General features: G+C 51.3%; 2 protein-coding genes across 5 annotated transcripts in view; one reads left to right on the top strand and one right to left on the bottom strand.

Annotated features, from left to right (window-relative positions):
* The window catches only part of KCTD10 (potassium channel tetramerization domain containing 10), a 30112-nt gene extending 17479 nt beyond the window's left edge, over nt 1–12633 (bottom strand). The window contains exons 1-2 of one of the 2 annotated variants that reach the window (XM_036767936.1): nt 12547–12633; nt 5273–5486 (exon numbers count right to left, since the gene is read on the bottom strand). In XM_036767936.1, the coding sequence (XP_036623831.1) occupies nt 5273–5486; nt 12547–12549 (217 nt within the window). In that variant the 5' untranslated portion in view covers nt 12550–12633. The remainder of the gene's footprint in view (nt 1–5272; nt 5487–12546) is intronic. The other variant, XM_036767928.1, reaches the window with a different exon arrangement.
* A 180-nt stretch (nt 12634–12813) lies between these two features.
* Nucleotides 12814–27252, top strand: part of UBE3B (ubiquitin protein ligase E3B) — a 54914-nt gene continuing 40475 nt past the window's right edge. Inside the window, exons 1-10 of one of the 3 annotated variants that reach the window (XM_036741792.1) lie at nt 12814–12942; nt 16583–16690; nt 17431–17601; nt 17920–18043; nt 20107–20166; nt 21431–21535; nt 22200–22296; nt 24813–24898; nt 25661–25743; nt 26906–27011. In XM_036741792.1, the coding sequence (XP_036597687.1) occupies nt 17441–17601; nt 17920–18043; nt 20107–20166; nt 21431–21535; nt 22200–22296; nt 24813–24898; nt 25661–25743; nt 26906–27011 (822 nt within the window). In that variant the 5' untranslated portion in view covers nt 12814–12942; nt 16583–16690; nt 17431–17440. The remainder of the gene's footprint in view (nt 12943–16582; nt 16691–17430; nt 17602–17919; nt 18044–20106; nt 20167–21430; nt 21536–22199; nt 22297–24812; nt 24899–25660; nt 25744–26905; nt 27012–27252) is intronic. The other 2 variants (XM_036741791.1, XM_036741790.1) reach the window with 2 other exon arrangements.

Below are 27252 nucleotides of genomic sequence, written 5' to 3'. Positions count from 1 at the left end.
TCAATCCAACACCCCGGGGAAGCATGTTGCGGGGTGAGTCCCTGGCCCCTTCCCCTGGCCTCCACAAAGGCCCAGAGAAGGCTTTGGCAGAGCTAGATGCTGGGTGTAAAATGCTAGTGCCCTGATGCCCATTACCAGACAACTCAGCCTGGGGTATATGTGGCACCATCCCCCACCCAGGTGGCAGCTGGGTCTCTGAGAGGGGAAGCATAACTAGTGTTCAGGAGAAGGACTAGAGCTGGACAGATAAATTTGGGGTCCACTTAGGCAGAGATAACTGAACCTCTGGGAGCTGATGACACCCCCAGAAGCCAACACTGATGAAGGGTCTAGCAGATGTCAAGTTGTGTGGCAGGCTCTGAGGAGTCTGGGCTGGGCAGGGACAGACCAGAGCCCACGGGTGGGCCAGATGCCCACAGCTGGGGGCAGGAAATAGCTGATGACCCAGCAAAGGAGATGGAGAAGGAGAGGCAGTGTGTGTTCAAGAGGGAGGGTCAACAGGGGCCAATCCTGAGGGAGGTCAAGAAGGATGAGGATAGAGCAAAGGCCCCCACAAGCGTGGTCTGCCACAGGAGTAGGAAGCCAAAGGCAGGTTAGGACAAGAGATTTAGGGCTTGGGCAGATGTCAGAGGTCATCCCATCCAATCTCATTTCATAGGTGAGTCAAACTGAGGCCCGCAGAGGAGAATGACTTAGCTACAGTCACCCAGCAGGTAAGAGGCAGAGCCGGGATTTGCACCCAGGTCCTCAGACTCCAACTCCAGAGGTCTTTGCACTGCCTCAGCTGCCGCCCCACAGGGCTGCTGGGCTTGTCTGGCCCATAGATGGCCCCCAATAGTAGCCAACCTGTCACAAACTTTCAGGAGGTCATACCAGCCACAGGGCTGGTAAAACCCTCTGACTCATAGGCAGGGACCTGAAGGCCTTTGGACCGTGGCTCTTGAGTCTGAGAAACAACCCACTCTGTGGAGAACTGGGGGGGGGGGGCACCTTGCCCTCACTTCCTTCGCAAAGCACAGCACATGGTCTGGTTCCCCTTCCTGCCGCCCCCTCCCTACAGGGTGGTGCCAGCCTCTGGGTGGGGGCTGAACTTATCAGATCAGGCTCATTTCCTTCAGAGGCTCCCATGTTATTGTCTTGGTTTCCACAAATAGTCTCAGGAGATGCTGGGTGTGGCAAGACAAAAGGCAGCCCTCTCCCTCCTAAAGGCCCAGCAGGTCTGGACAAGGGACAGAGAACAACAGGTTGGAGCACGGACCTCAGCTGGTGGCTTGGGCCAAGCCTCAGCAAGTCCCAGATGTCAAGCACTGTCAGCTGCCCCCTCTCTTGGGGCCAGGGAAGAGAAGTTCAACATGTGGGTTTGTTGGTCTTGGAGTTTGGATCAGTCTATGCCTGACCTGGGACCCAAATAAAAATGCTTGTCTCCAAGTGCCCTGGCCTCGAGGCCACTGCAAGGCAGAGGATGGCACACTGGGCCAGAGAGAGCAGGGAATACCACCAGCTCCCACTTCTGAGGTTTACATAGGACTCTTTTCTCACCACGGCCCTGCTAAGTGAGTCAAATCAGCCAAGGTGGCAGTAAGGCTTGAGGCTGCGCAGGGGGACCTACATCCATTACCTCCCAGGAGCACAGAGCTTGGGGAGACAACGTGGCCACATCTGAGGGTCAATGCCCAGGTTATTGCGATGCTAGGGTACAATGAGTTTGCCTCCTCATGTAGGCAGCCTGACCCCCCGACTCACCACTGTTAGAAGAAAGGGAGGAAGGTCTGTGTCCAGTCCCACAAACCCTGGACACAACAGGCACAGCACCGTGCCAAGTGCTGGGGCCACAAAGACAAGATCAACACCAGGCCCAAGCCTGAAAGACTTCTGATCTGCCAGGGGACAGGTCGCACCAACAATGAGAGGGATCAGGAAAGGCCTCCCGAGGGCAGGCAGTGAACACAAATTTTAATGAAATGCCTCCTATGTGCCAGGCACAGTGCCAGGCTTGGGCAAGTAAGGACCAAGGATAAAGTGACCAGCGATCGTAAGGAGACGAGAGAGGATGCTCCAGGCATGAGGGATAGCTCATGCAAAGACAAGGAGGCTGGGGACTAGTCTGGCTGGCATGTGGAGCGAGTAAAGGGGAAGGAGGTCTAGAAAGGCAGGCTGTCAAGGCTCCCACAGGACAAATGAAGGCGTTTTTCATCCTGTCTTAAAAACAGCAGGGAGCTGCAGAGAATTCTTAGGTAAGGAAATGATATTGTTGCACCTGCACACTGGGAAGATTATCTGTGTATCTAGATGGAGGATGGGTCGGAAAGAAGAGAGCCTGGAAACAAGGATTCGATTAGAAGGTTATTGCAAATAGTCAGGGAAAAGGGGATGAGGATGCAAAGTAGGGCAGCAGCTAAGTGACTGAAGAGGAGGGATGGACAGCAGAGATGCTGCTGCTGACTGGTTCTGGAGGGGGTGGGGGAAGAGTCAAGGATGCCTCAGAATCTGCAAATTCAAGGACTAGAAGGCTGGTGCTCAACAGAAACAGGAAGAGGACAGTATGGGGGGGGGGGCCTGTTGTAGACACCTCCTGGGACATCCAGGCAGTAGGGGCTGCAGAGACAAAACTGGAGTTCATCCATGTCCACATACATGTTCATTAAACTCAAGGGAGCTCATGACAACACTAATAAGAAACATTAAATGCTTATTATACACTAATATGGTACGGTGGGGGGAAGCTAGGTGGCCCCATAGCACACAGAGTACTAGCAGACCTGAGGTCAAATCCAGCCTCAGACACTTACTAGCTGTGTGACCCTGGGCAAGTCACTTCACCCTGTTTGCCTCAGTTTCCTTATCTGTATAGTGAGCTAGAGAAGGGAATGGCACTCCAGTATCTCTCCCAATAAAACCCCAAATGGGGTCACAAAGAGTCAGACATGACTGAAATGACTCGACAAATAAAAACATGCTAGGCAAGTCCAGAGACAGAACCTTGGGGCAGATGTCCAGGGTTAGGGGGCAGGAGATAAAAAGAGATAAACCAGAGACAACATCCTGCTGAAAAGAACCCGAGGAAACTGACCAAGAGCAGCACGGAACTCAGATGCCTTAAATGTTGCAGCGTCTAAGTTTGGAAAATTGTGGTTTTTAAAATTACATTTAGAAATAACTTTTAGCATTCATTTTTTTAAAATTTGGAGTTCCGAATTTTTTCTCTTCCTCCTCTCCTTGAGAAGACAGGCAATTTGATATCGATGAAATCTAAATTCATGAAGGAAAAACTAACTGAATTACGAGCACATGTAGCGAGTAATATAATAGTGGCAGGAGATGTTAATGTCCCCCTCTCAGTCTTGGACAAAGGCCAAGAAGAAGGGGTGGCCACCAGGGTCAGTCAGACCCAGAAGTCAAGAATGATGAGCCCTGAGAAAAGGCCACCAGCATCAACCATTTCAAAATCAGTGGTGACTGTGGAGAGAGAAGTCTCTGCTGGGCAGTGAGACCAAAAGCCCCAGTCCAAGGAGTGGGGAGGAGGCGAGGAAGCTGAAGGCAGGCGATGCTAGTGCTTTCTTCCTAGGGCTCCGGCCCTCAGTGGAAGGAGGGGAGGTGTGGGACAATGGCCCAAGGGGGTGGAAGGTTTGGGGGATCCTGGGCCTGGCAGTGGGTAGCCCAGAAGAGGGGGACAGGGAGGACCCAAGAGCTCCTGGAGGAGATGGGAAGGGAGAGGGTCAAGAGGCCAAGGCGAGCTGTTGGCTTTGGCAAGGAATGCCTACTTTGTCCAAGAAGGGAACAAAGGAGGAGGAAATGGGGGATGACGTGGCAGGGTGTGGAGGCATGGCACAGAGAAGGCCTGTTTCCTCGCCTCACTGAGAGAGGGTGGTCTAGGAGGCTGGGCTGACAAGGGTCGACCAGTCTCTGCAGTACTAGGAAAGAGGAGAAAGAAACGTGGGGTGGCCATGATGGCCAGCCTGGCTGCGGTGAGGGGCCTCCAGTGGCACCATGAAGCACAGAAGGAACAGTGTGATGTGGGGGGGACCAGGGCTTCAGGGTAGAGAGAAGGAAGACGAAGCCAGAGAAGGGCGATGCGGGAGGGATGGGATGAGAGCAGACTGCTGACAGGCCCATCCTGATGGCCTCTGCTGGACAAAGCAGGCCACAGGAGCACAGCTCTGGGGTGCCCAGCACAGTCCTGGCCTCCCCCACCTGTGGCCCCTCTCCTCCTGGCCACCCCAACCCCCATATTTAGTGTCCTGCAGCTGCCCCCTTGTCCCCCCAGCCCTCTCTTCTGATGAAAGCTGTTCTACTGTTGGAAGAGATGCCCTCCATGAATCCTTTCTCAAGACTAGCTGCTCATGGCTCCTTCCAGGGAGCCAAAGAGAGCAGACTTAAGGGCACCCCCATGCTCTCAACTTACAAAAGGGAAACCCCCAAAGTCACAAACAAAGGAACATCCTCTGGTTCTTTCCTCTCCAGGACCTGATGGCAGCAGGAGCCTCAGAGTGGGCTCTGCCCTGCTTCATGAAGGCTCTTACACTCAAAGTGGGAGGGACTTCCCAGGCCGTCTAGGCCCTAGTTTACAGATGGGAAAACTCAGACCCAGGAGGGGAACTGACTTGTTGGAGCTGTTGCTGTTCAGTCATTTTCAGTCACATCTGATTCTTCATGACCCTCCTCGGGGTTTTCTTGGCAAGGATGCTGGTGTGGTTTACCATTTCCTGGTTTGTTATTTTCTTCTCCAGCTCATTTTACAGATGATGAACTGAGGGGAAAACCAAGTGACTTGCCCAGGGTCACACAGCCAGTAAATGTCGGAGGCTGGATTTGAACTTGTATCTTCCTGACTCCAGGCCGGGCGCTCCATCCCCTGCATCACTGAACTGCTCTGACTCGCTGGGGCCCAGAGAGCTAACATGGGTCAGGGGCGGGTCCCAAACCCTGGTCTTCCTGACTCTTGGTTCAGCACTCTCCTCAAGCCTTGGCTGAGGCCATGATCAAACCTCCCACAAGCTGTCCCGCACACCTGGACCCACACTGGCATTCTCATCACATAAGACTGGCAGTTGGCTAGCCTGCTCGCAATGCCCCCTCTTCCTTCTCCCCCACCTACTCACTACCTGGGCCCACACTGGCACTCTCATCATGTAAGACTGGCAGTTGGCTAGCCTGCTCGCAATGCCCCCTCTCCCTTCTCCCCCACCCACTCACTACCTGGCCCATCCAGCAGGCGGCCTGGGCTCAGAGGAGCCTGCCCCACTCCCTTCCCCAGGGTCGGGCTGGTCCTCACCTTCGCTGTCAGTGAGCACCTCCATCCTTCCGCTGAACATGGCCTTCAGCATGGTGTCCTGCTTGGTGAGGGTCTGCATGGTGGTGTAGTAGAGGGCGCCCCCCACATTGAGCTTCACGTACTTGGAGCTGGGGCTCGTCCCCTTGAAGGAAGTGGTGCGGGTGGAAGCAGCTGGCACCGCTGAGCTCACCACACTTTCTCCCGACATCTCTTCCTGCCAGAGGTGGGGGAAGACAGTCACACAGCAGCTTCACCAGGCCCAGGGGAGCACCCCCCCCCCCAAGGCAAGCTGAGCAGATCAGACATGGGATGGCGGGGCAGCACATGGCGATGGCTGGACAGGGAGAACTGCCTTTTTACTAGAGCTGAGTACCCTGGGACCCACTTCCCCAGAGACAATTGTACTAGTGTTGGTAATTACTATTATGGTACTAATAGGAGTAATTACTATTCTAGGACCATGGTGGTGATAAACTATTGAGCTCAGCTATGATAGAAATGAAAAAAGCTTTAGAGAACCAACTGGGGACCCTATCCACCATCCACAGGCTGCTGTTCCAGACACAGGCACCAGAATCTTCATAATACAGAGTCAGGAAGACCTGGGGAAAACCCTGGCTCTGCCTCTTACTACAGGAGCGACCCGAACCAAGTCACTTCTGTTTTCTGGGGCTCAGTTTCTCCATTTGTAAAATGGGGGGGGGTTTGGCCCAGGTAATTGCTAAGCTCCCTGCCTTCCAGCTTTAAATCCTTTGGTCACATTAGTTCCAAACAAGCAGTTTGTAAATAGCCCATGTCTAAGTGGGGGCTCCACGAACCAGACAGCACTTCCCAAGGTGGTTTTCCCCAGGAGGCACAGACAAGCTCTGCTTTTCGGCTTGTCCGGGAGCCCCAGGGAGCCAAGCAACCATGTTGTCAAACAGGGCCCGGCTTCAGAGACAGGGCAGAGGATGCTGGGGTGGCCCATCATAAGTGCCATCAGCCAGTTATATCAGACACTGGCAAAATCCCAAGCACTGGTGCTTTGGGTATTTAAAAGGTTTCCTTTCCTCACTCAGATTCTGAATAGCCTAAAAAACTGCCTTTCTCAGGACTCAATCAAATATTGATTAAGCACCTCTAATGCCAAGCACGGGGACAATCTTTGCTCTTGAGGGGCTAACATGGCAGGAGGAGGGAGGGGGTAAAGGCACAACAAATATATCTAAAAATATACAGCCTGATTGTAAAGTTAATAAGTACCGATACAAAGTAGCTAAGCAGTTTAGGTAAGGACACTGCTGTTGGGGAAGGGCCTCCACTATGAGGCAAAAGGAAGGAGCGAGAGCATTCCATGCCTGGGCAGGGGCCAGCTCCCAGCAGAGGACAGAGAAGAGGCCAGGTTGGCCCCCTGCAGAGGGCAGGCTCCACTGAGGCTGGAGGCAGGTTGTGCAGGCATTGAAAGTTAAGCACAGGAGTTATGCTTTATCTTCAAAGCAACAGGAAGCCAGGTTGAGAAGGGGAGTCACACGGTCGGATCATGGCTTAAGGAAACACAGACAGACACAGACGGATAGACACAGACACACAGAGCAGCTGTGGAGGACTGGCCAAGGAGGAGGATGCTGCAAGAATCTGGGCCTGAACACAGGGGGCAGGTACAGGAGACAGGAGAGAAAGTGGCTGGATGGACAGCGCTGGCTGCAAAGGTGGAAATAGTGGATTTGGCCAGTGTAGCTGAGGGCCCACCCCTGCCAAGGCCTCTCCCGATCCCACATTTCTCAGTGCCATCTCCCTCGGAAGCAGTCCTCTTCTCCCCCTCCCCCTCCCCCTCCTCTCTCAGGCCCTTGCACTCTGCTGAAGCCCCTCTCTCCACCAACACCAATGATTCCTTTCTCCTTTAACTCCATGGCCCCTTCCACAGCCCCAGTCCTCTGACTTCCCACCTGGAGATCGTTTCTCCTCCCAGCATCCCGTGTACCCCATCACAGTCTTTCCCCCTGTGCCTGGCTCTGCTACCTTCCCAACATGCTTTTAGTCACCTGGGAATCTCAGGCCTGGAGTCCACCCCATGCCAAGTCACATCTTTCAGTCTCTCCTATTTGTCCTGGTCTCTCTGCTTGTGGCAGGACAGACCTTCCTCTTCCTCTACCCAGACTTCTGCAGCAGCCACCTATGGGCCTTCAGCCTCTCCCCCAATCCATTTCCCACAGAGCTGCCAACTGAGATTCCTGAAGTACAGGTGTGATCATGGGGCTGCCTCCCCTGTCCTGAGGCAGCTCCCACTGACCCTAGGCTACAACACAAACCCAAAGGCCTTCACCAGCAGGCCACAGGCCGGCTTTTCGAGGCTGACAAGTGATTACCTATCAGCGTCACATACTCTATGCTCCAGCCAACCAGCCCACTTGCTTTGATGGATGAGACAGTCCACCCTGTCACTGGGCCTTTGGCCCTGGCTGCCCTCTGAGGCTCACTCCATGCAGATCTCACTTCCTGCTTCTTCCCAATCCCAGTGCTTACTGTGTAGAGACTTAGTACTTTACAGTGACAAGTCCTATCCCCCCTTTAGAACAGAGTCTCTGTGAGAACAAGGACAGTTTCATTTTGACATTCTATTTTGACAGCACACAGTATGCCCTTAATAGATGCTTGTTGATTGACTGCCTAAATACTGTATTTGTTGAACTGAACTGAATATAAATTCTTCAGTCAACACCTATATCTTGTACAGGAGCCAAGCCCAAGCTTTACCAGCTTAGGGTCTTTTGATACCTGTTACCTACCACACAACATAACTGAGACCTCGGAGCCACATTTCTAACTTCAGGGCGAACAGTGACTCAGAACATGGGAGGTCAGAGCTCAGAAGGCCCTCGGTTATCATCTAATTTTACAGGTGTGGAAACTGAGGCCCAAAGAGGATGAGTGACTTGCCCAAAGTCCTAGTGAATGATGGTGGCTATGGAAACCTGTTTTGAGGGTGACATTTCCAGCCCTACATCACCAAGTGTCCCCTGACCGTCATCCAACTGGAGGTCCCGTGGGCATCTCCACCTCAACATGTCCTTCATCTTTCTCCCCAAGCACTCCCAATTCCAAACTTTCCTATCACTACTGAGGTCATCGCCAACCTCCCACTGGGGATACAAACTCAATGTCCACCGACTCCTTGTTCTCCCCAGACAGCCCACCTCTCACCAAATCTTGTCTCCGAGGCCCCTTCTCTCTTGCCTTCGTTGTCTCCCACTTAGACAATCACAGGAGCCTCCCGGATAGCTTCTGACCCAAACCTCTCCTCACTCGATCACACATCCCACTGCCCCCCGGGGAGCGCCCATGGTTCTCTGCTTAATTCCAGGATGAAATTGAAACTCTTGTTTGACATTCAATGCTCTTCATAATCCAGCACCTGCTTCCCTTCCCTATCACCTCCTACTTCCCTCTCCTCTAGCACCAACTCTATTCCAGCCACGCTGGTCCCCTGGAAGCTGCTTGAACACACTCTCCCTTGCCCATCTCCGTCCTTCTCCCACTGGCTGTCTCACACCTGGAATAGAGTCCGTTCCCTTACCTCTACCTATTAAGTTTCCTTGACTTCTTTCAAAACTCAGCTCAAATTCCACCCACTGTAGGAGCCTTTCCTGATCCCCCAACCCCAGCCAGCTACTACTTCCCCGGTGCAGAGGCCCCTCTCCAGGCTTGCACCCAGTGGTTACTATGTTACCTCCTTCATTAGAATGCAAGGTCCTTGAAGGCAGGGACTGTTGTTTGGGGGGCTTTCTTTATAACCCCAGTACTTAGCACAGTGGCTGGCACATAGTAGGTACTTAGTAAATGTTTACTGAGTTAAACTGGCACATACAAAGATGTTTAATCAGTGCTTGTGGACTTTTTTTTTTAAAGCAGAAAAAATCTAGCTTCAAGAAGAATTTCCCTGATTTAAATTTTGTCTTTGTACCCCACCTCCACCCGCCCCCCTCACACATAAACATGCTTTCACATTCCTAGGCAGTCGGTCTACAGCACCATAACCATAAGAGGAAGCCTTCTAAATCTCCCAAAGTGCTTTTTCCATTTCAGAGTCAGCTCCCTGAACAGTACCAGGCTGAACTGCCCCAAGACAATGGCTGAGATCCCCTGACCTGGATTTACTGTCTTCAGATCTGGCAAAGGAAGCTGGACCACTTTCCAAAGTCCATAGGCCAGTTTGCTGAAGGATCTGTAGAGGCCCTGGGAGAAAATGATCTGGCCCCATTTAGGTCCACCTTGGGGCCTGGGTTACAATTAATTCGAGCCACAGCCAAGTGGCTGAGGAAGGACCCCCGCCAGCTCCCTCCTCCACAGGGGCGCCAGCCCTCTGACCGCTCCTCTACTTTGTCAAAGATTTTATTTCATTATTAAAGTAGTGGTGGAGACTGGGAGGAAAAGGAGGAAACTGACATACAAGGTGTCAGTTACCAGTTCTATTCAATCAAAGAGAAGGCTTTATTTATCCCAATCCTGGGGCAGTAAAGGATTCTCTTTTTTCCAAGGATACTGCCCCCTCAGGGAATAACTTTCTCATCTCTCCTGCTACCCCTTCTCCTCCAATTTCAAGACAGAACTTTGACTCGTCTATTTTAATAATTACATTGTAATTAGCACCGGGGGCCCTGCCCTCCCCACCACCAAACCAGAGTGATTTCATTCTCCAGGATGTCTTTTATGTCTCACATCCCAGAACACTCAGAGATTCATTCCCTTCTTCCAAGAAGGGAATCCAACCATCCAGCCTGGCCAATGCTTAATGAACGGGGCAGTGGGCGTATCGGTACAGGATCTACAGTATGTCCAACCTGTGACAAGTCACTTCTCTCTGGCCTCCTCTGTAAACTGAGGCAGCTGGACCAGGATGTTCCAAGGCTAACATTCTCTTATTTTAATAGGAGACCCATCTAAACAATCAGAATAATGCCTCCAATTCTATCAAAAGTTGCTTAACCATTCGGTCTCCCAAATTGGTAAATTCTCATGTTGTCTCTTCTTTAGCTATGACTTAAGACAAACTATAAAAAAGCCTCTTGGCAAGCATCACTTCTAGAGCTGGAAATTGGACTTTCTATTCTACTCATCAGACAAATTGGATCAACTCCATTATCAGGGACATTCAAGGCTCGGTTCTGACAGATGGGTCTAAGCCAAATCTCCCTATCACTGTCCAGGGGATCCCCCACCCCTCAGTCCCCCAGGATGGCACACTGGGTGTCCTCCCGGACTCCTCACTACCTCTCCCACCCCCACTCCCCCACATTGAAGCCATTGCCAAGGCTTGTCGAGTTCATCTTTGCAACATCTCTATCAATTGCACCTGTGCAACAAGTTGGCCTTAATCCCCTTCTCTTCTGATACTGTTACCACTCCAGTGGTCCCTCATCAAACCCCTATTGTACTACTCCACTAGCAGCTTCAGCCTCTTCCCACTCCAGTCCAACCTTCACCCGGCTCAAACTTCACAGGTTTACAACCTTCACTCAGCTGTCAAAGTGATCTCAAAGTAAGTCACCCCCCTCTTCCAAATTCAATACACTGCAGTGGCTCCAGGCTCAAAGAGAAACTCTCCTAGCATTCAAAGCCCTAACTAACCTGCCCCTCCTTCCCAATATTCTAACCCCTTACTGCTCCCCTCCCCCTGCTCTGAGATCCAGTGACACTGGCTTCCCTGACTCCTTGCAATTTCACTGGCTGTTCTCCCATGCCTGGAATTCTCCCCCTTTCCCTCCTGCCTTTCCAGCTTCCGTTAAGACCCAGCTAAAATCCTACTTTCTACAAGACACCTTTTCCAATCCCCCTTAATGCTAGCACTTTCCCTCTATTATCTCCAATTTATTCTGCATATATCTCACTCATGTTGTCTCTCCCCATTAGTGTATGAGTTCACCGGGAGCAGGCACTGCCTTTACTTTTCTTTGTACCCTAAGCACTTTAGCATGGTGTCTGGCACACACAAAGTGATTAATAAATGCTTACTAACTTTAAGGTTTTCCATTCACCCTCCCAGGCCAGCCTGCAGAGAAGGGCCTGGCCCCTTGGAGGACTTATGGACATTCTGGAGCTTCCCTTGGCCAGTCATGGCCATTCAAAGGGCATCTGGGCAGGGACAAGGCAGAAGGGATGGGAATGGGAAGGGGCTGTGGCAAACAATGAGGCACTGGATCTGGATAGGTATCCCTGTCTCCAGACACTCCCATCACTTAAAGTGCAAGCAAACCAAACTACAGTAACTTCCCCATAAGCTCCAAAGAGGGTTCATCAGCCTCTTCACCTCAGACCTTGACAGAAAAGGTTCCAATTGCCCTGAGGGAGGGCCCTTGCTTTACAACTGTAAGCCCAAAGACCAAGTGACCCTGAACTCAGGACCTGACTTACCATCCCCCTGGCCCTCCTTTGGGGTCTCCTTCCCTTACTGTTGGGTCCTCCCAAACCAGACCCTAATCCCCCCCCCCATAACTCCTTTAAGCGACTGCTCACAAAGACCCCTTGCAAAAAAGTCCTTGAGAACCATTTACTGTCCAGGGAGTCCCTCACTACCTAGTGTCTGACCCCAAATCCAGAAGGCCCCTCCCCTGGATCATAAAATTACTGTTTAGAGCAGGTTCATTCAGTACAAACCCCTTGTCATAAGGATAAAGATGGGTCAAGTACTTTGACAACCCTTAAGTGCTATATATAATAAATGCTAGCTATTATTACTGTGTTAAACACGCATACAGGAGATTTTGAATAGAAAGGAATCGAAGAGATCATCCCATGCAAATTCACTACCGAATGGAGCTGCAAGGGACCCCGGAAGCCATCTAGTCCCACCCTCGCATTTTACAGATGGGGAAACTGAGGCCCAGGGAGCTGACCTGTCCAAGCTCACACGCAATCACGGTCATAGTTCTAGAGCTGGAAGGGATCTGGGATGTCATCTAGACCACGCCCCTCATTTTACAGTTAGGGAAACTGAGGCCAGGGAGGGGAAGCGGGGCTGGACCCCCGGCCGTCGCTTCCATGTCGGGGGGGGCTCTCGCCCCCCCGCCCGCTCCGCCCATCGGGTCCTTCCTCAGCAGCGCCCGTAGCCCCCTTCCCACCGCCCCCCCCCGCTCCAGTCCGGCATTTACGGGGCGTAGGCTGGAGGGGTGCGGCGCCCGCCGGGGGCGCCTTCCCGCCCCTCCGCCCCGCGCCTGTCCTCTACGGCTCCCCCGCACCCTTCCGCTTCCCCCGGGCGGGCCCGGCCCTCTCCTCTCCCGCCCTGCCCAGCGTCCGCTCACCATGAAAAGCCCGAGAGCGCCGGAGCCGCCGAGCCGGGACCGGGGCAGCCAGGAAAGAGTTGGCGCAGGCGCACGGGGGCCGAGCCGGGGCGAGCCGGGGCGAGCCGGGGCGGGGCGAGGCGGGGCTGACACTTCCGCCCCGCTGGAGGCCCTAGCTTCCGCCCCGCAAGGTGCTCCCGGCTCAAGCCTCCGCCGCACGTTCCCTTCCCGCCTCCTCCGCTCCCCGACTTTCTCCTCTTCTCGGAACGTCTGTGGGGTCGGGCCGCGTTTCCGGACGGAGCGCCGAGGTGCGGACAGACCGGGGGCAGGATGGCGGCGCGGCCTCGGCCGCTGTCCGGGGCCCGGCGGAGCGCGGGGGGATCGGGCTGAGACGGCCCCGGCCCCGGCCCCGAGCGGGTAAAGGCGGGCGGCGGGGACGCGCGCGGCCCGGGTCCGAGGCGGAGCGGGGCGGCGGGAGCGCGCACGGGGGAGAGTGGGGGAGGGGAGGCGCGTCTTCGTAGTTGTCGTTGTCGTCGCCGCCGCCGCGGCCCGCAGAGGTCGTTTGGAGCCCCGGGCCCGGGTCCGAGCAGCTAAGATGTCGTCGAGGCCTCTCTTCCCCCCCACCCTCGGTGTAGCAGCTGGGGAAACAGGCCCGAGAAGGGCTTTCTCAGAGGGCCCTAGTCGGACCCGGGCCCAGGACTCTTGGGGCCCCAGTAATCGGCGCCTGGGGCCGGGCCTGGGTGGGGATAAACTCCGACCTGCAGGAGCGGAGCCCCTCATTTGGGGTCTCCCGAGGCCAAAGTGTGGCCCCTCTGTCACTTCGGGCCGCCGCCCAGTCCCCCTCCATTCATTCATTTACTCCCTCATTCACTCAACCTACACCTGCACGTCCTTATTTTGTGCAGCCCCGACCTAGATCTGAGCAAGCCACGTCAACAAGCATTTATTAAGCACCTGCTGTGTGCCCAGCTCGGGAATACAAGACAGACAAAAGTCCCGTCCCTGCCAGTCTAATGGGGGTGACAGTGGAGACGTTCCGTCCACACCTGCTCCTCCAAGGATGCCCTGCCACAAGGCTCCAAAGATGGGCGGTCCAGCCCCTTGCGGACCAGGCTCCCGGCCTCCTTCAGGCCGCTCTCCATTGGGAAGTGACCCCTGTTTGCTCCATCTGTACGCAGTGATTGGTGTCCCCTCTCCCATGGAGAACAGGGACCAAGGCTTGGCCTCCCTTTGTGTCCCCAGAAGCACGTAGTAGGGACACTGGTGACCCAGCTTTTCTTTACCTGTTTGTAGCCCCCACCCCTTGTTCTACCCGTTGGGGCCAAGCTGGGCAAGTCGAGAGCCTCTCCCAGGTAATAGGGGGAAGGGGAAGAGCATTTATATAGTGTCCACTGTATGCTAAGTGCTTTTACAAAAGATTTACAAGGATCTCATTTGATCCTCAAAGGAGAGTACTTCCTTCCAGTGCCTCCTTTACAGGATCCATTGAGATAATGCAATGCTTTACGAAGGTGAAATGTCAGTTACAAGCATCCACACTGCTGTTATCTCTATTTTAGAGTTGAGAAAACTGAGGCAAACAGAGGCTAATTGACTTGCCCAGGGTCACCTAGCTAGTAAGTGTCTGAGACTGGATAGCTGCGGTCAGCTCTCATTTCCCCTCCCTCCCCCTTTCAGGCAGGCAGTAGCAGTACTGAGATTTGAACTGGAGTCTTCAGACTCCAAAGTCCATGGCCTTTCTCTGGAACTAGCCAGGAACGTAGCCAGGACGAGACCCCGGGTCTCCCAGGAATGCTGCCCTAAATGGCAGATTTTGAACTTGGAGTCAGCCCTTGATTTGCCCTAGTTGTTCCCTAATCTTCGTGTGTCCCTAACTAGAAGATGAGCGAGCCTCTTAAAGGCCAAGCTGCCGTTTATCGGGTGAATGAATGAAAGAACTTTACATGCCCGGGTGCTCCTCCCGGCATAGCCTTGGGCAGAAAGAACAGACAAGCAGGGCCCCACCTGTTGTGATTGTTTTGAATGCTTGTTGACTGAGAAATAGGATTATATACTGCACTTAGCAGATACCTCGGGTGGCCTAAATACTTGGTTGGTGAATAAAGCTTTGTGAAATGTCTTTACGGTATTGGGGCAAGAAAGAGCATTAGCCTTGCAGTCAGACTCCAGAGTTTCAGTCTCGGCCCCAACATGGTGCCAGTGCATCAGTCCTAACTCTTCACTCTCTCCTAAGACTCAGAGTTAATTTCTTTTTAGTTCTTATGCAATGAAGAGGTAGTCTGGCCATTTGCTTCTGCTCATTAGTACCTGTGTGACCTTGGGCAAATCACTTGTGTTCTCTAGGCCTCCTGTTTGGACTAGATCTCAGAGATCTCTTGTAGCTATAAGCTGTGATCCTGTAGTCCACGCCGCCTCCCCCCCCCCCCCCCACCCTCCACAACTGCTAGTCACAGATTACCTTGTATTTAACTGCTTCGCATTTGTTTGTTATGGATCTATATGTGTAATTTTCTCTAATGTTGGAATGTAAGCTTTCTAGTAAGGGTTGTTTCATTCTTTGTACTTGTATCCCCCATGCCTAACACAGTGTCTGAGACATAATAGGTGCTTAATAAAGGCTTCTTAATTGACCAATTGAACTATGGACAAGTCACTACCTGTATGAGCCTCAGTTTCCTCATTTGTGAAATGAGAAAATAGTACCACTAGTACCTCCTTCAGAGGGTTATTGCCAGGATCGGTTAAGATGTGATGCTTTTCAAACATTAAAATGCTATATAAATGCCAATTACTAGCATCATACCTGTCACACAGTACGTCTTGATGGATTGGTTTTCTAGGTAGGCACCTTGGAGAAGATGAGTTTTGAGGTAGGCTTGGTGGTAAGGGATATGGTTTATTTCTCCTCCCCTAATCCTGAGGGATGAACAATTGGTGATCCTGGGGAGAAGGCCAGCTTGATAGGAAGAGTCTGAGTGATATGTTTCAGCAGCTTGGGGCCCTGCTTTGGCAGCTTCATCTCCTTCTGAAGGTTCCTGCCAAGTGTGGATGTGGAATCAGATCCCTCTGAAATCCTCATCATTTCACTCATTCTGCGCTGCTGCCCCTCTGAATAGCAGAACCCCCATTCTTAGATAGCTGTTTCCTCTGAACTACTAGACACAGTTCTTGGCCTTCAGTGGTGAAACCCATCCCATAAACCTAGTCTGATATTTTATTGATATCCTTTATCATGCTACCTTCTTTTTCAGTCCCTCCTACCAAGTAAGCCATCCTTTTTAACTGAGTTAAAAAAAAAAAGAGGAAGAGAAGCAATTCTGCTAACTATTGGTTCCTTTTAAATCAGAAATCCAACTTTAACATTTGGCCCAAATTGGTTAATGAAAAAATTATCATGAGATTTCTTTTTGGCCTTGGTCAGGAGATTGAGTTATGGGGAAAAGAACATTGGAGCTGAGTCCTCAGGGAATCTGAAGCATCACGTCCCCACTCTTGGTAGGAAGGTTTTCAGGGATTGACATGTTGCCTGGTTTATCAGAAGCAGTCACTTTTTTTTTCTCTTCACTACAGGGGAAGGTTCAGGGGGTATTGTGTATTAGAAATTCCTGTGATATAAACAAATTAAAGGCATCAGCAAAACTTGGACTCAGGACTCCTGGGTTCATAATCTGCCTCTGACACTTCTTAGCAATGTGACCTTGGCTAAGTCACTTTAGCCTGTTTACTTTCCTGTAACATGGGGATAGCAATAGATTTAGAGAGACAGGGGAGGGGACCTCTTGTCCAAGTCCCTCTCTTTATAGATGAGGGTACTGAAGCCTAGAGAGATAAAGTCACTAGCCCCAGGTCAGATAGGCCTGAAATGAGAGAGTATTTGAACTCGGGTCCTCTGACTCCCTTCCCACCGAACCATATACTTTCTACCTCCCGAAGTTGTGGGGCAGGGGGTGTGAACCTCAGTAAACCTCAAAGCTCTGTAGAAATGGGAGTTGAGAAATAATGCTTCATTGATTGAATTCCGCTGCTCACCTGGAGTTTTTTCCTCTGGTTTCTTTAGTCTGAGACGACAGAATCCAAATTAAGTGAGATGCGGTGGCCTTAGTCTCAAGTCCAGTGCTTGATCTAATGATCATCTGGTATTTCTGCAGGAAAAGCAAATCCTCAGGTGAGTCTTACATGTTTCCTCTTTCATGGGGAGGAGAAGCCAACCAATTAAAGGGAGCTGAGTGTGGGATTGCCCAGCCAGCTTGGACAAGTCATTGCTACTGTGCCCTGGAGAAAACATGCCTCCTCATTAACACCTAGCAGGGCTGCCTCCAAGGACCAAGATGAGGAAACAGAGATAGTAGCATGCAACCTTTTACTTCAGAGTAAATTGGATTTTTTTTGCCTCAGATGATGCCTAGTCCTTCTAGTGTTGATTCAGTTCAAGGTCAAAAGAAATATCGAATTGACAAAGTTGAATCTGTTGAGAACTTAACACACTTAAGAACCAGGGGTCTCCCCACCCCTGCAGTCGTCCCACTAGTTAAATAAGAGGCCTTCGCCTTTGACCTTGACCTTGGACATTGCTACAGGTAGGATGCGAACCCAGTTCTTCTCAGGCCCAAGGCCAGCTGGCCACTCTGCCTCTCTGTCTCCCATCTTTTATGAAACATAGGCAACCTTAATGTTGCCATAATGTATAAAGAACAGGGACCAAAGGCGGGGCCTCTCTCAGGTCTGTCCCCTACCTGGGCCCTGGGCCCCAGGTACCATCATCACCTCAGGCTGGTTCCTGGGGCACTGAGGACGTTTGATGCCTCGAGCTGATTGGTTCCCTGCTGTTCAGAGCCCTGCCCTGGCCGCCTTACATGGCTGCAGCCCCTGACGGTGTATTTTGTTCTTATTTTTGGTTTATGAAAGGTTTGTAACAATGTTCAGCACATCCCAGTCGGCCCGAGCCCAGTTCCTGGACAAAGCACGTCAGGCCAGGGAAGAGAGGCGAGGACAGAAGGAAAAGGAGCGGGCTGCCGTGCAGATACAGGCCCTGGTCCGCAGATTTCTCTGTCGATGTCGTTTACAGAGAGACATTAGGTAGGTGCCAAATCTCCTTCAGCAGTCTCTGTCTAACCCCTTCCCTCCCACCAGGACATTGTGCTTTTGATTCCTGGATGGGCTGACCTGGAGCCCTCGTACCTGGGGAGTGGGTCTTACCCACTGTAGGCTTCTGTTGCCTCAGGGCCTAGCCAGTGGGTGATGAATGTTCCCAGAGTCTACCTACTGAGCCATGGAGAAGGGGTGGTCTGCCTCCATGGAAGGCCTACCTCCACCAGTAAACCACAGATTGCATGGGAAAGGCCACAGGCCTCTTCCTGCTCTGGTTAAACCTCCTTTCTCTTCTTCCTTTCCCAGGAAAGAGATTGATGAGTTTTTTGACACCATTGACCCAACTGGAGCCAATAAAAGAAGTGCACTTTCTCTTTTTAAGATTGCCCGGAAGCTGTTGTTCATATTCAGAGCTAGAGAGGATGAGCTGGTAAGGTGACCTCATGCATGCATGTGTGCCTGCCTGCTGCCCTACCTTCTCTTTGACTGTGCTGGCTGGTTCTGAGCAGGGTCTGGGCAGGCCCCACAGAGATCCTGAGCAGAGCAAACCTGGCTGGGGAAGCTGGGATTGCCAGCAGGCAGCCAGTGATTGTTTAGGCAGAAGAGCAACCTTTGCTGTTGTGTTCTTTTCTTGGCCAGGGTTTGTGGCCTTGAAGCCACCCCAGGCCTGTCCCTCTTCCTCCCCTCATGTCAGCTCTTAACTCCACCACCCTCGTTCAGGTCTTCATTAGCCCTCCCTAGCCTCATTACTCTCCTGGAATTGAGGCTCTCTACACTCAAATCCAGCCACCTCCAGCTCCCAAAGCCCAGGTCTGACTTTCCCACCGAAGCCCCTCCCTCATTCAATGACTCTCTGTTGCCTCCTGGCTCAAGCAGAGTCCCTTTTTTGCATCTAAGCCTCATCACCAGCTGATTCCACCAGCTCTCTAGACTTATTCTGTCTGTCATTCTCCTTCACCCACAGTACGGCCCGGCTAAGCCACCCACCACCCTCTTCTTGCACAAAACATTCTGTGCCAGTCTCCATACCTTTGCTTGGGCTCCTGTCCACCTATGGAGCTCTTACCCTCCTCACTTCCACTCCTTCAAGACAAAGGCCTTTGACCTTGAACCTTTCTTGATTACGCACCATTATGAGTAAAAAAAAGCTTTAAGCTCTCTTTGTCTCTATGTGGATGATTATGTACATTGTAAAACATAGGCCAAATATAGAAATAAAGAGATAGCAACTAGGTAGTATTTGCTCCTAGAAACAATAGGGAAGCACTCAGATTTCTTGAATAGGGAGTGACGTGTCAGTCTCGTAGATCAGCTTCCCCAGCTGCAGTTGGTTAATCATGAACCCTTGGGATTTTCCCATGATCCCCTGGGGGGCACAGCCCCTACTGTGGAGGCCGCTGTGTTAGAATCCCTAGCTTAATTCAGAGCTTCCTCACATGCCACCTTTTATGTAAGACCTTTCTTGATTCTTCCAGCTGCCATTGCCTCCCCACAAATAAATGAGTATTTTATCAATATGTGTGTGTATGTGTGTATACATACATTGTACATACATTTGGTTTATGTTAACAAACATTTATTAAGCACCAATTATGTTCTTGCCTGTACTGAGCACTAGGAGTACAGAGGAAGGCCAGAGACAGCCCCTGCTTTCAAGGAGCTCAGTCTGCTGGGGGAGATGGCATGAAAAGAGTGTATATAAGCAAGATACGTGCAGGATTAATTGGATACAATCATGGAGGGAAGGCCCGAGCATTCAGGGGGATGGGGACAGGCTTCTTGCGGAAAGTGGGATTTTAGTTGGGACTTAGAGGAAGCCGGGAAACAGAAATGAGGGGGAGAGAATTCTAGGCGTGGATGAAGATCTGGCCGAGGAGACGGAGGAGAACCAGCTGAGAGCAGCGCCATACATGATAACCAGGAGACGAGAGTGTCAGGAAGAGGGTGGATGATGGGGCAGGGGCTTCAGAGAAGCTGAGAAAGGTGATCATTGATCACTGTGGATATCTATTTATATGGGCACGTGCTCTTTCCCCACCTAGAGGGCAGAGCCTTTCATTTTTGTCCTGATCCCCAGTGCCTAGGATGTGCCTAGGACGTCATGGGTGATTAGTAAGCGCTTGTTGGTTAATTTTCCATCTTGAGGTGGGAAAGCCGATCTGATACCCGGTTGCTGGTGGGCTGGCACTGTTAACGACTGTTTGCTGAAGTTCTTATCTGTTATCTCTGGGCACCATAATGCTTCCCTTGTCCATCGCATCACTGAAGGTCTGCTCTGTCCTTGGTGTGGTACTAGCCTTTAGAGCTGGCTAGGATGAAGCCGACCATTGGGCTCTCCTTGTTTGGCAGTCTCGAGGCCCAGGAATGAGACAAGCCTCTTACTTTGTCCTTTGCAATTCTGTAGCTTTACGTTGTCAATTTCCTTAGAATGGGAATGGGGAGGCATCTTTCCTACCCTGGGAGTCTGTAACCTGTCCTGCTGGTTCTTTCCAGAGGTTTGGAATGTTGTGCCGTTGCATCCTAAGCAGCATGGAGGCTGAGAATGACCCAAAGGTGAGTGGGAGGGGCCAGAAATAAGGACTCCAAACATCCCTCTGGCCCTCTGGCTTTCTTCCCAAGAGCCAGCCTCTGGGCTGCTGTGTAAGGGTTACAGAGAATTTTACACACCTGCTCCCATTTCCTTCTAGAGACCCCTGCCGCTGTGGGATTCTGGGCAAATCCCTCTGCTGTTCTCAGTTTGACCCAAAGGGCCCTTCCAGCTCTAAGGCAGGGATGCTGTGAGATACATCACACACGTGATTGTCCCTGATTATTGATCTTAGAGTTGGGAGACCCCTTTGTGATCCTTTAGCTTAAGTCCCTCATTCTGTCGTCAACAAAACTGAGCCCCGCAAAGGGAAGAGAGTCGACCTATTCCTGTTTCTGCAGACAGTAACTGCAGCTCTGAGAGAGGAATCCCATGGTCTGTGATCACAAGGCTAGGCCTCCTGATTCCAAATCCAGGGCACCATCCCCTCGCCCAGGCTGCCTCATTTGGGGGCCGGGGATGTGAGGGAGGGAAACAAAGGCCGCTGTTGTCTTGTCCTTCTTACTGGTCTCTGACGATTCCTCCTGAAGCTTGGTGTTCTTTCACTTCCTTCATCGCTGTGTTTTGTTTTATTTGGCCTGAGATAAGTGTGGCCAGGGACTCCTGAGCCTTCTCTCCAGTGAGGACGTTACCAAAGCAAGAGCCCCGTCCTCGACTGTCCCCAGGCCCCCCGGGGGTCCTTTGTCAGCATTGGATCAATACAGTCAGCATTGCTCTTGGGGTTTTCATAAATCTCCTTAGAAATCCCATGCTGAATGTCATCCTTTTAGAGTTTTCTTTTAGGGCTAATGATGTTGAAATAAGAATAAGAAAAGAATGATTTTTTAGTCTCCTGACCATGGCGGCAGGATGATATGATGGATAGCCACCTGGACCTGGAGCTAGGAGGAGTTGAAGTCAAGTCCAGCCTCAGATGATTTCTGGCTGGGTGACTGTGAGCGTGTTACTTCTGCTGGGCCCCATCTGAGAAATGGGGATGCCCACAGTCATAGGCCCTTCCTCCCAGGGCTTTTGAGAGGATCCAGTGTCTCATCCAACCCCTGCCAGCATCCGTAGCTAGAAAGGCAGAGACCTCTCTGTCCCTCCTAGTTCATCTGGGTCCCTTCCCTTGAAGGCCATTTTGCCCTTGGAGTCTGTGCTGAGGTCAAATCCTGTTCCAGGGCCAGGGCTGAGCAGGGCAAGGATGCTGCTGACTGGCCGTGGTACCACAGTGATCACTTGTGCTCACAGGTGTGGTACGTGTCCCTGGCTCTTTCCAAAGACCTCACTCTCCTTTGGATCAAGCAAATTAAAGACATCCTGTGGATTTGCTGCAAGTATCTGAAGTACCTCAAGGTAAGGGACGTATTATTCCCATGTAAAACATTTGAGTTCCATATCTGTAAAACTCCCAGACACTCGGATAGACACATGCTTCTGAAGAGCAGCAGACCAAAGTCACCCTGCAAGCATTTCTGAGGCACATCCTGTGTGCAGGCTTGAGCAGTGACCCCGGGGCGAAGAGAGCAGGGAGAGTGGATTGGGAGGCTCTGCTCCAGGACCCAAAGCATTGATACTCAGCCTTCATTAGAGGCTGCTAAAATCTCCTGTTTGCTTTCTCTTCCTCCGGGGGTCATTGGAAGTTGCTATGGTTTGGGATATGAGTCCTTCTATGAGGCCCCACCATGACAAGAAAGTGACTCTGAGCTCTCAAAGGCCAAAAACTGACAGCTTGTCATTATTTGTACTGTCTGGAGTACTTGGTGGGGTGCGGGGGAAGTGTGAGGACACCCTTCCCTCCCCACCTGTAAGTGCCATGAGGACCTTGCACAGTAAGTGCCCCGTAGACATTTCAGAAATGCTAAACTAACCCCAGAGTTAAAAAGATGAAGAAGGAAAAAGTTTGTTTAGGCTTAATTTACTGGTGATTCTGAGTTCCGGAGGCTCAGTGTAACTGGTTTACTGATGACCTGCATTGGGAGCTGATCTTTCTCAATACAATTGCTTCTGTCATCCCCAGCCTGACATCTTACAAGACTCTAAACTGATCTCCCTGTACCTCACCCTACTCGTTAACTTCACAGACACATCAACATGGAAAATTGTCCGAGGAAAAGGTAGGGCACCCTTTCTTAAACTCTCTGGTGACAAGTGGTTAAGTACATACAGCTCTGTATAAATTTCCTCATTTTGTGTTGTGTGTGTGTGTGTGTGTGTGTGTGTGTGTGTGTGTATGTAGGAAAATCTTACCCTTCAAATAAACTCTGTCATTGTGTGTGTGTGTGTGTGTGTGTAGGAAAGCCACATGGGTACCTGTTGCAAACTCAATCTCATTTCCAAGCACAAAGAAAATCTTACCCTTCAAATAAACTCTGTCATTGTTTCCACAATCCAGCTAGCAGCTTCTGTGGGGGTGTAAGATCCACCCACAGCCAGTACCCAGAAAGCTGCCAACAGCACAGGTTCTTTTGATCTGCTTAACTAAGGAAAGCAAGGTGAAGGGGTTGACAAGCTTACTTTAATTCAGCATACAAATATCATTCACTTAGTTCAGAGGAAAAAGCCAGCATCCTGAACTTTAGAACAAAATACAAACAAATTACAAACATCAACAGACAGACCTTGTCTGATTCAAATCCCAATACATAGTTACCAGAGTTCAAAGTCTCACCATCCGGGTTTACAAGCTGGAGGGCTCCTTAGCTACAGCTGCCCGGAGTCTCCTCATCAACACCATCTTGAGGGCCCTGCACAAATGGCTCTGTCCTCCCTTCTTATGGGGCTTCAGCCGTCATCAAATGTGGTCCGAATGACCAGAGCTTAGGCTCTGGTGATTGGTTCCTGAGTTGGCCCCTCCCCTTAGGACCCTGGGAGGTTCACATCCACATAGATTAGGTTAACACCTAATAGAGCATGGCTCTGGAGTTAGCACCTCCCCTTAGCCAGCCCCACCTTGGGCCCCACCTTAGTTGCCAATCCACACCCACTAAGGTTTTACACCTAATAGCAGTTTGGTCCTGGGGCTTAGCACTTGGTAAGACTCAATGAATTACTCAAATGGAACAAAAGCCAAACTATTCTAGGGCACTTGTTGAACTAAGTGCTAAGGAGCCCATTTTGCTTACCAACACAGTCATCTGTCAAATTTCTAAGAAGTGTCTTGTCTCTGGTTAGGTCTGAATGTCAGGAGACCCTTCCTGAGGTGGAATGGGCTCCATCTCCCTCCCTGGAAGTCTCCAGGCAGATCCCAGAGGCCTGTTGGCTGGGGAGGCTATAGAATATGTATTGTTCTTGGTCAGGTGTGGGACAGCCAGGGCCTTCTTGGAGCAGATGTTTGGTGGGTTATTTCCTCTGACTCAGCCTAGAATAAATTGATGTCAGGGACCTCAGAGCTCATCTAGTCCACCTCCCACATTTGACAAAGGCAGCGGAGGCCTAGAGAGGTGAATGAAGCATCTGCCATTGTCCTTCGAGTAGTAACCAGCAGACCTGGAGGACTGCACTGCATCATGCACTGGCTCATTCTTCCCATCCTCTTCCACCCCAAGGCATTCTGAGGAATGCCAAACTTGCAGGGAGTTCTGAGAAATCCCGGAGCAGCAAAGAATTCTGTTTGGGCTGTAAAGATTGCATTCTGTGGCTCCCCTTCTCTTTGAAGGTATCCTCATCCCCAAGCATTTTCCGCATCAGTGGACTAAAAGACCTCCAGCATCTCTCTATTCCCTCCTCTCCCTGCCTCTAACAGAATAGTATCCTGTCAAAATCAGCCCAAAAGGGAACGTGAAGGCTTAAAGAATCTTCCGTTTCTTCTGGGAATGTGGCCAGGGTTTATTTTTGTTGCTGTTATAAATGAAGTGGCAAAAAAAGCCTTGGATTGGGAGTCATAGACCTAGGCCTGACCCTTGCCTCTGCCCTGTATAGAACTCAGAGTTGGGAGGGACCTGAGGACGTCTTGCCCAGTCTTCATCCCCCTGAGATTTCCCAGCACAGCACCCCATTAACTGGTCAGTCAGGCTTCTGCTCGGAGACCTCGAGGGAGGCCTTCTGAGAGACAGCCCATGCACTTGTGGGTAGTGCCTGTGACCTCACAGCTAAAGTGGAATCCTTGTTCTTCCCGTTAGGGCCAAAAACAGTTTGCCACCCCCTCCCCGCCCCCATCCCCACCTCCCACTGATAGCCATCCAAAGCCTTGAAGACAACTGTCATGTCTTCTCACCCTCAGCCCTCAGCCTGCTGGGTTCTAGGCTCCTTCTGCCAGCCTTCTGGTGGGCTGGACTCAAGGCCTTTCCCCATTCCAGACACATTCTAGCTTCATAATTGATGTCCAGCCCTGAACATGATACAGTGGGTATGGTCCAACCAAGGTACCCAGAGGACTATGTGATTCTCACCTTTGTCCTCCTGGAAGCTTTACTTCTCTTCCCAAGTCCAAGATGGCATTTGTTTCTTCACTGCCTTACATGCTCATGGTTCATTTGGAGCTTTTAGACCATCCCCACCCCATGAAAACCTCTAGATCTTTCTCAAACTTCTGGTCTCATTTTGTACTTGTGAAGGTGATTTCTTGAACTGCTGCAACCTATTATGAGTCACATACGACTTGTGATTTTTCTTAGACATCCTATTCTTTTAGGGGAGACCCTTCGGCCTACCATGAACCATCTCTGTGCAAATATCATGGGACACCTCAATCAGAATGGATTGTATTCTGTTCTACAGGTTGGTTGTTCCTATAACCCAGTATTTCTCTATACCCTGAAGTACTAGAGGACGTGGCTCTGGGTTTGAAGGGGGTGTCCTGGGGGCTTTGCTGACGGAACTATATTTTAGCCAGAGAACCCTAAGCTAATTATTAAGTTCCTTGTTTCCCTCCCCTCAACCTGTTTGGCATTGTATTTAGGGTGGGGAGAGGTGTTATGTTCTTATTGAATGACTCCACCTCCTGCCTGTTGAAGCCTGAAGTTGGTTCTGTTGAGGGCTCCTGCTCCCTTTGCTGGAATCTGGGGAATTGCCCTTCTTGTGACCCCAAGTTAGTTGGTCAAGCACCTCGAATTGTTTCTATCTAATTCTGTGACTCTGAAATTCATGTACCTACTCTGTGTGTCAGACTTGTGCTTTGTGCCTTAGAGGGGTCGTTTGTTGGAGAGTGCCTGACTATGAAATGAGGGGAGAGGAAGGAGATGTGCCTGGGTAGAAATGGGGGAAGCTCCTGGCTCTGGAGCCTGACCAGGCCAAGTGCAGGCTCTGTGCCCCATGTCGGGCCAGCTCAGGCAGGGAGTGGCACCACCATACAGGGAGGGGCGTCAGCCCTCCTGAGGACAGAGGCCTTTGGTGTCCCCTGAATCCTCCTGAAAGTTTGTAGACTGCCATCAAATCCCATCCCTTTGGCACATTTCTTTTATCATCTGAAAATGGTGCTCTTTGGTGGGAGAATCAGAACCCCCGCCCCCCCACCTTTGACAAATGGCCATTTTCTTTCAGATCCTGTTAAGAAATGGCCTGGCGAGGTCCAGACCATCCCTGACAAGAGGCATGTTGGCTGCATCCTTTACTCTGGCTTCACGGTGAGTTGTCTGCTGTGCAGGTTAGGATGCATGATGCAGTCAGGGGCCTGAGGACGCCTGTCTGGGTGAATGCCCCTACTCTCAGCCCTGTCCAACAGGCCACTCCTGAGAGCTGCTCTGGGCCCAGGCCTGAGGCACCCCCTCGCCAGGAAGGAGTCTTCTGTCCAGCCCCCTGTCCCTTACAGGGGAGACCACACAGCTGGGATGTGGCAGTCAGGCAACTCAGACCCAGCTCTCTGGAGCTCTAGTCCCTTCCTCCATTCATTGCAGCACTCTTAGCACACCCCCGCTCTGAAATCCCTAACATGGTCCTTCTGAAGCTTTACTGCTTCTGATAAGAAATAATTGCTAGCATTGACAGACAACTTTAAGGTTTACAAAACACTTTACAAACATCTCATTTTATCTTCACAACCACCCTGAGAAATGGGTGCTGCTGTTATCCCAGTTTTATAGATAGGGAAACTGAGGCTGAGACAAGTAAAGTGACTCATCCAGGGCCACTACTCATTGTTGAGCTAAGAAGACAGGAGGAAAGCAAGCCAAGCAAACCCTTTTAGTTGAGGGACTGGCAGCAACCTGGATGAAGTGATCCCAGTGGCCCCTTCCAGCTCTAAGCTGGCACTTATTTCCCAGAGTGGACAGGGCTATCTCTGGAGCCAGGAGGCTAAGGACAAAAGCTGGATGGCCACTTGTCAGGAATGTTACAGAGAGAGCCCTTGCCTCCTTCCCCTTCCTCCCCTCCCCTCTGTTCCCTCCCCTCCCTCCTCTTCCCTCCCTTCCTGGATTAATGGGACATGGATTGTTGGTGTTTGCGATACTGGGCCATCACCCTGACATTCTGAGGCTCCCAGACTTAGCCAGATGATTGGTCCCAGATGTGTTCGAATGGAAGGTTCATGTGACTGGAAATGCCAACATTCTCTCAGTTGTTGGGGTTCGCCTCTGCAGCCCCCTTGGAGTGCACCATGTTTGAGAAACACCATTTCTGCTTTGGGTGCCCAGCCCCGTGTTTCCTTGTTAATTTCCCTGCCGTGTCGTGGCCATTGTCAGTGCTTTTCTCAAGGAGGTGAACGCCATGGGGTGGAGAGGTAGTTTTTGAACAAGTGGATGGAGCCCCACGTTCGAGGAGGTGTGTGATAAGGTGTCTGTTTATGTCCAGCCCCGTGATTGCTGCTCATTTTTCGGACAATCTCTTACGACCATTCCTCATCCATATTATGTCAGTGCCTGCCTTCGTGGCGCATCTCAGCATGCTAGCCCCCAAGGTGAGTGGACCCCATTGATCTCACCCGAATCAGCTCCTTGGCTTTGTACTGAATGGAAACTTTCTTGGTTTTCACTTTCCCCTTAACAGTCTTTCTCCATTTATTTTCTTCCCCTTTATAGCATTTACAAAAAAGCAAGCCTTCCTCTCTGTGTAATTCAGTCTGCCTAAACAACCTGAGGCCCCCTGGGAGGGGAGGAGGCTGTCCCTTCAGCCTGAGAAAGGGAGACTGGCTAGATCTC

Source organism: Trichosurus vulpecula, chromosome 1 (genome assembly GCF_011100635.1).
Source record: "Trichosurus vulpecula isolate mTriVul1 chromosome 1, mTriVul1.pri, whole genome shotgun sequence".
NCBI classification, from domain to species: Eukaryota; Metazoa; Chordata; class Mammalia; order Diprotodontia; family Phalangeridae; genus Trichosurus; species Trichosurus vulpecula.
This window is presented reverse-complemented; position numbering and strand designations above follow the sequence as displayed.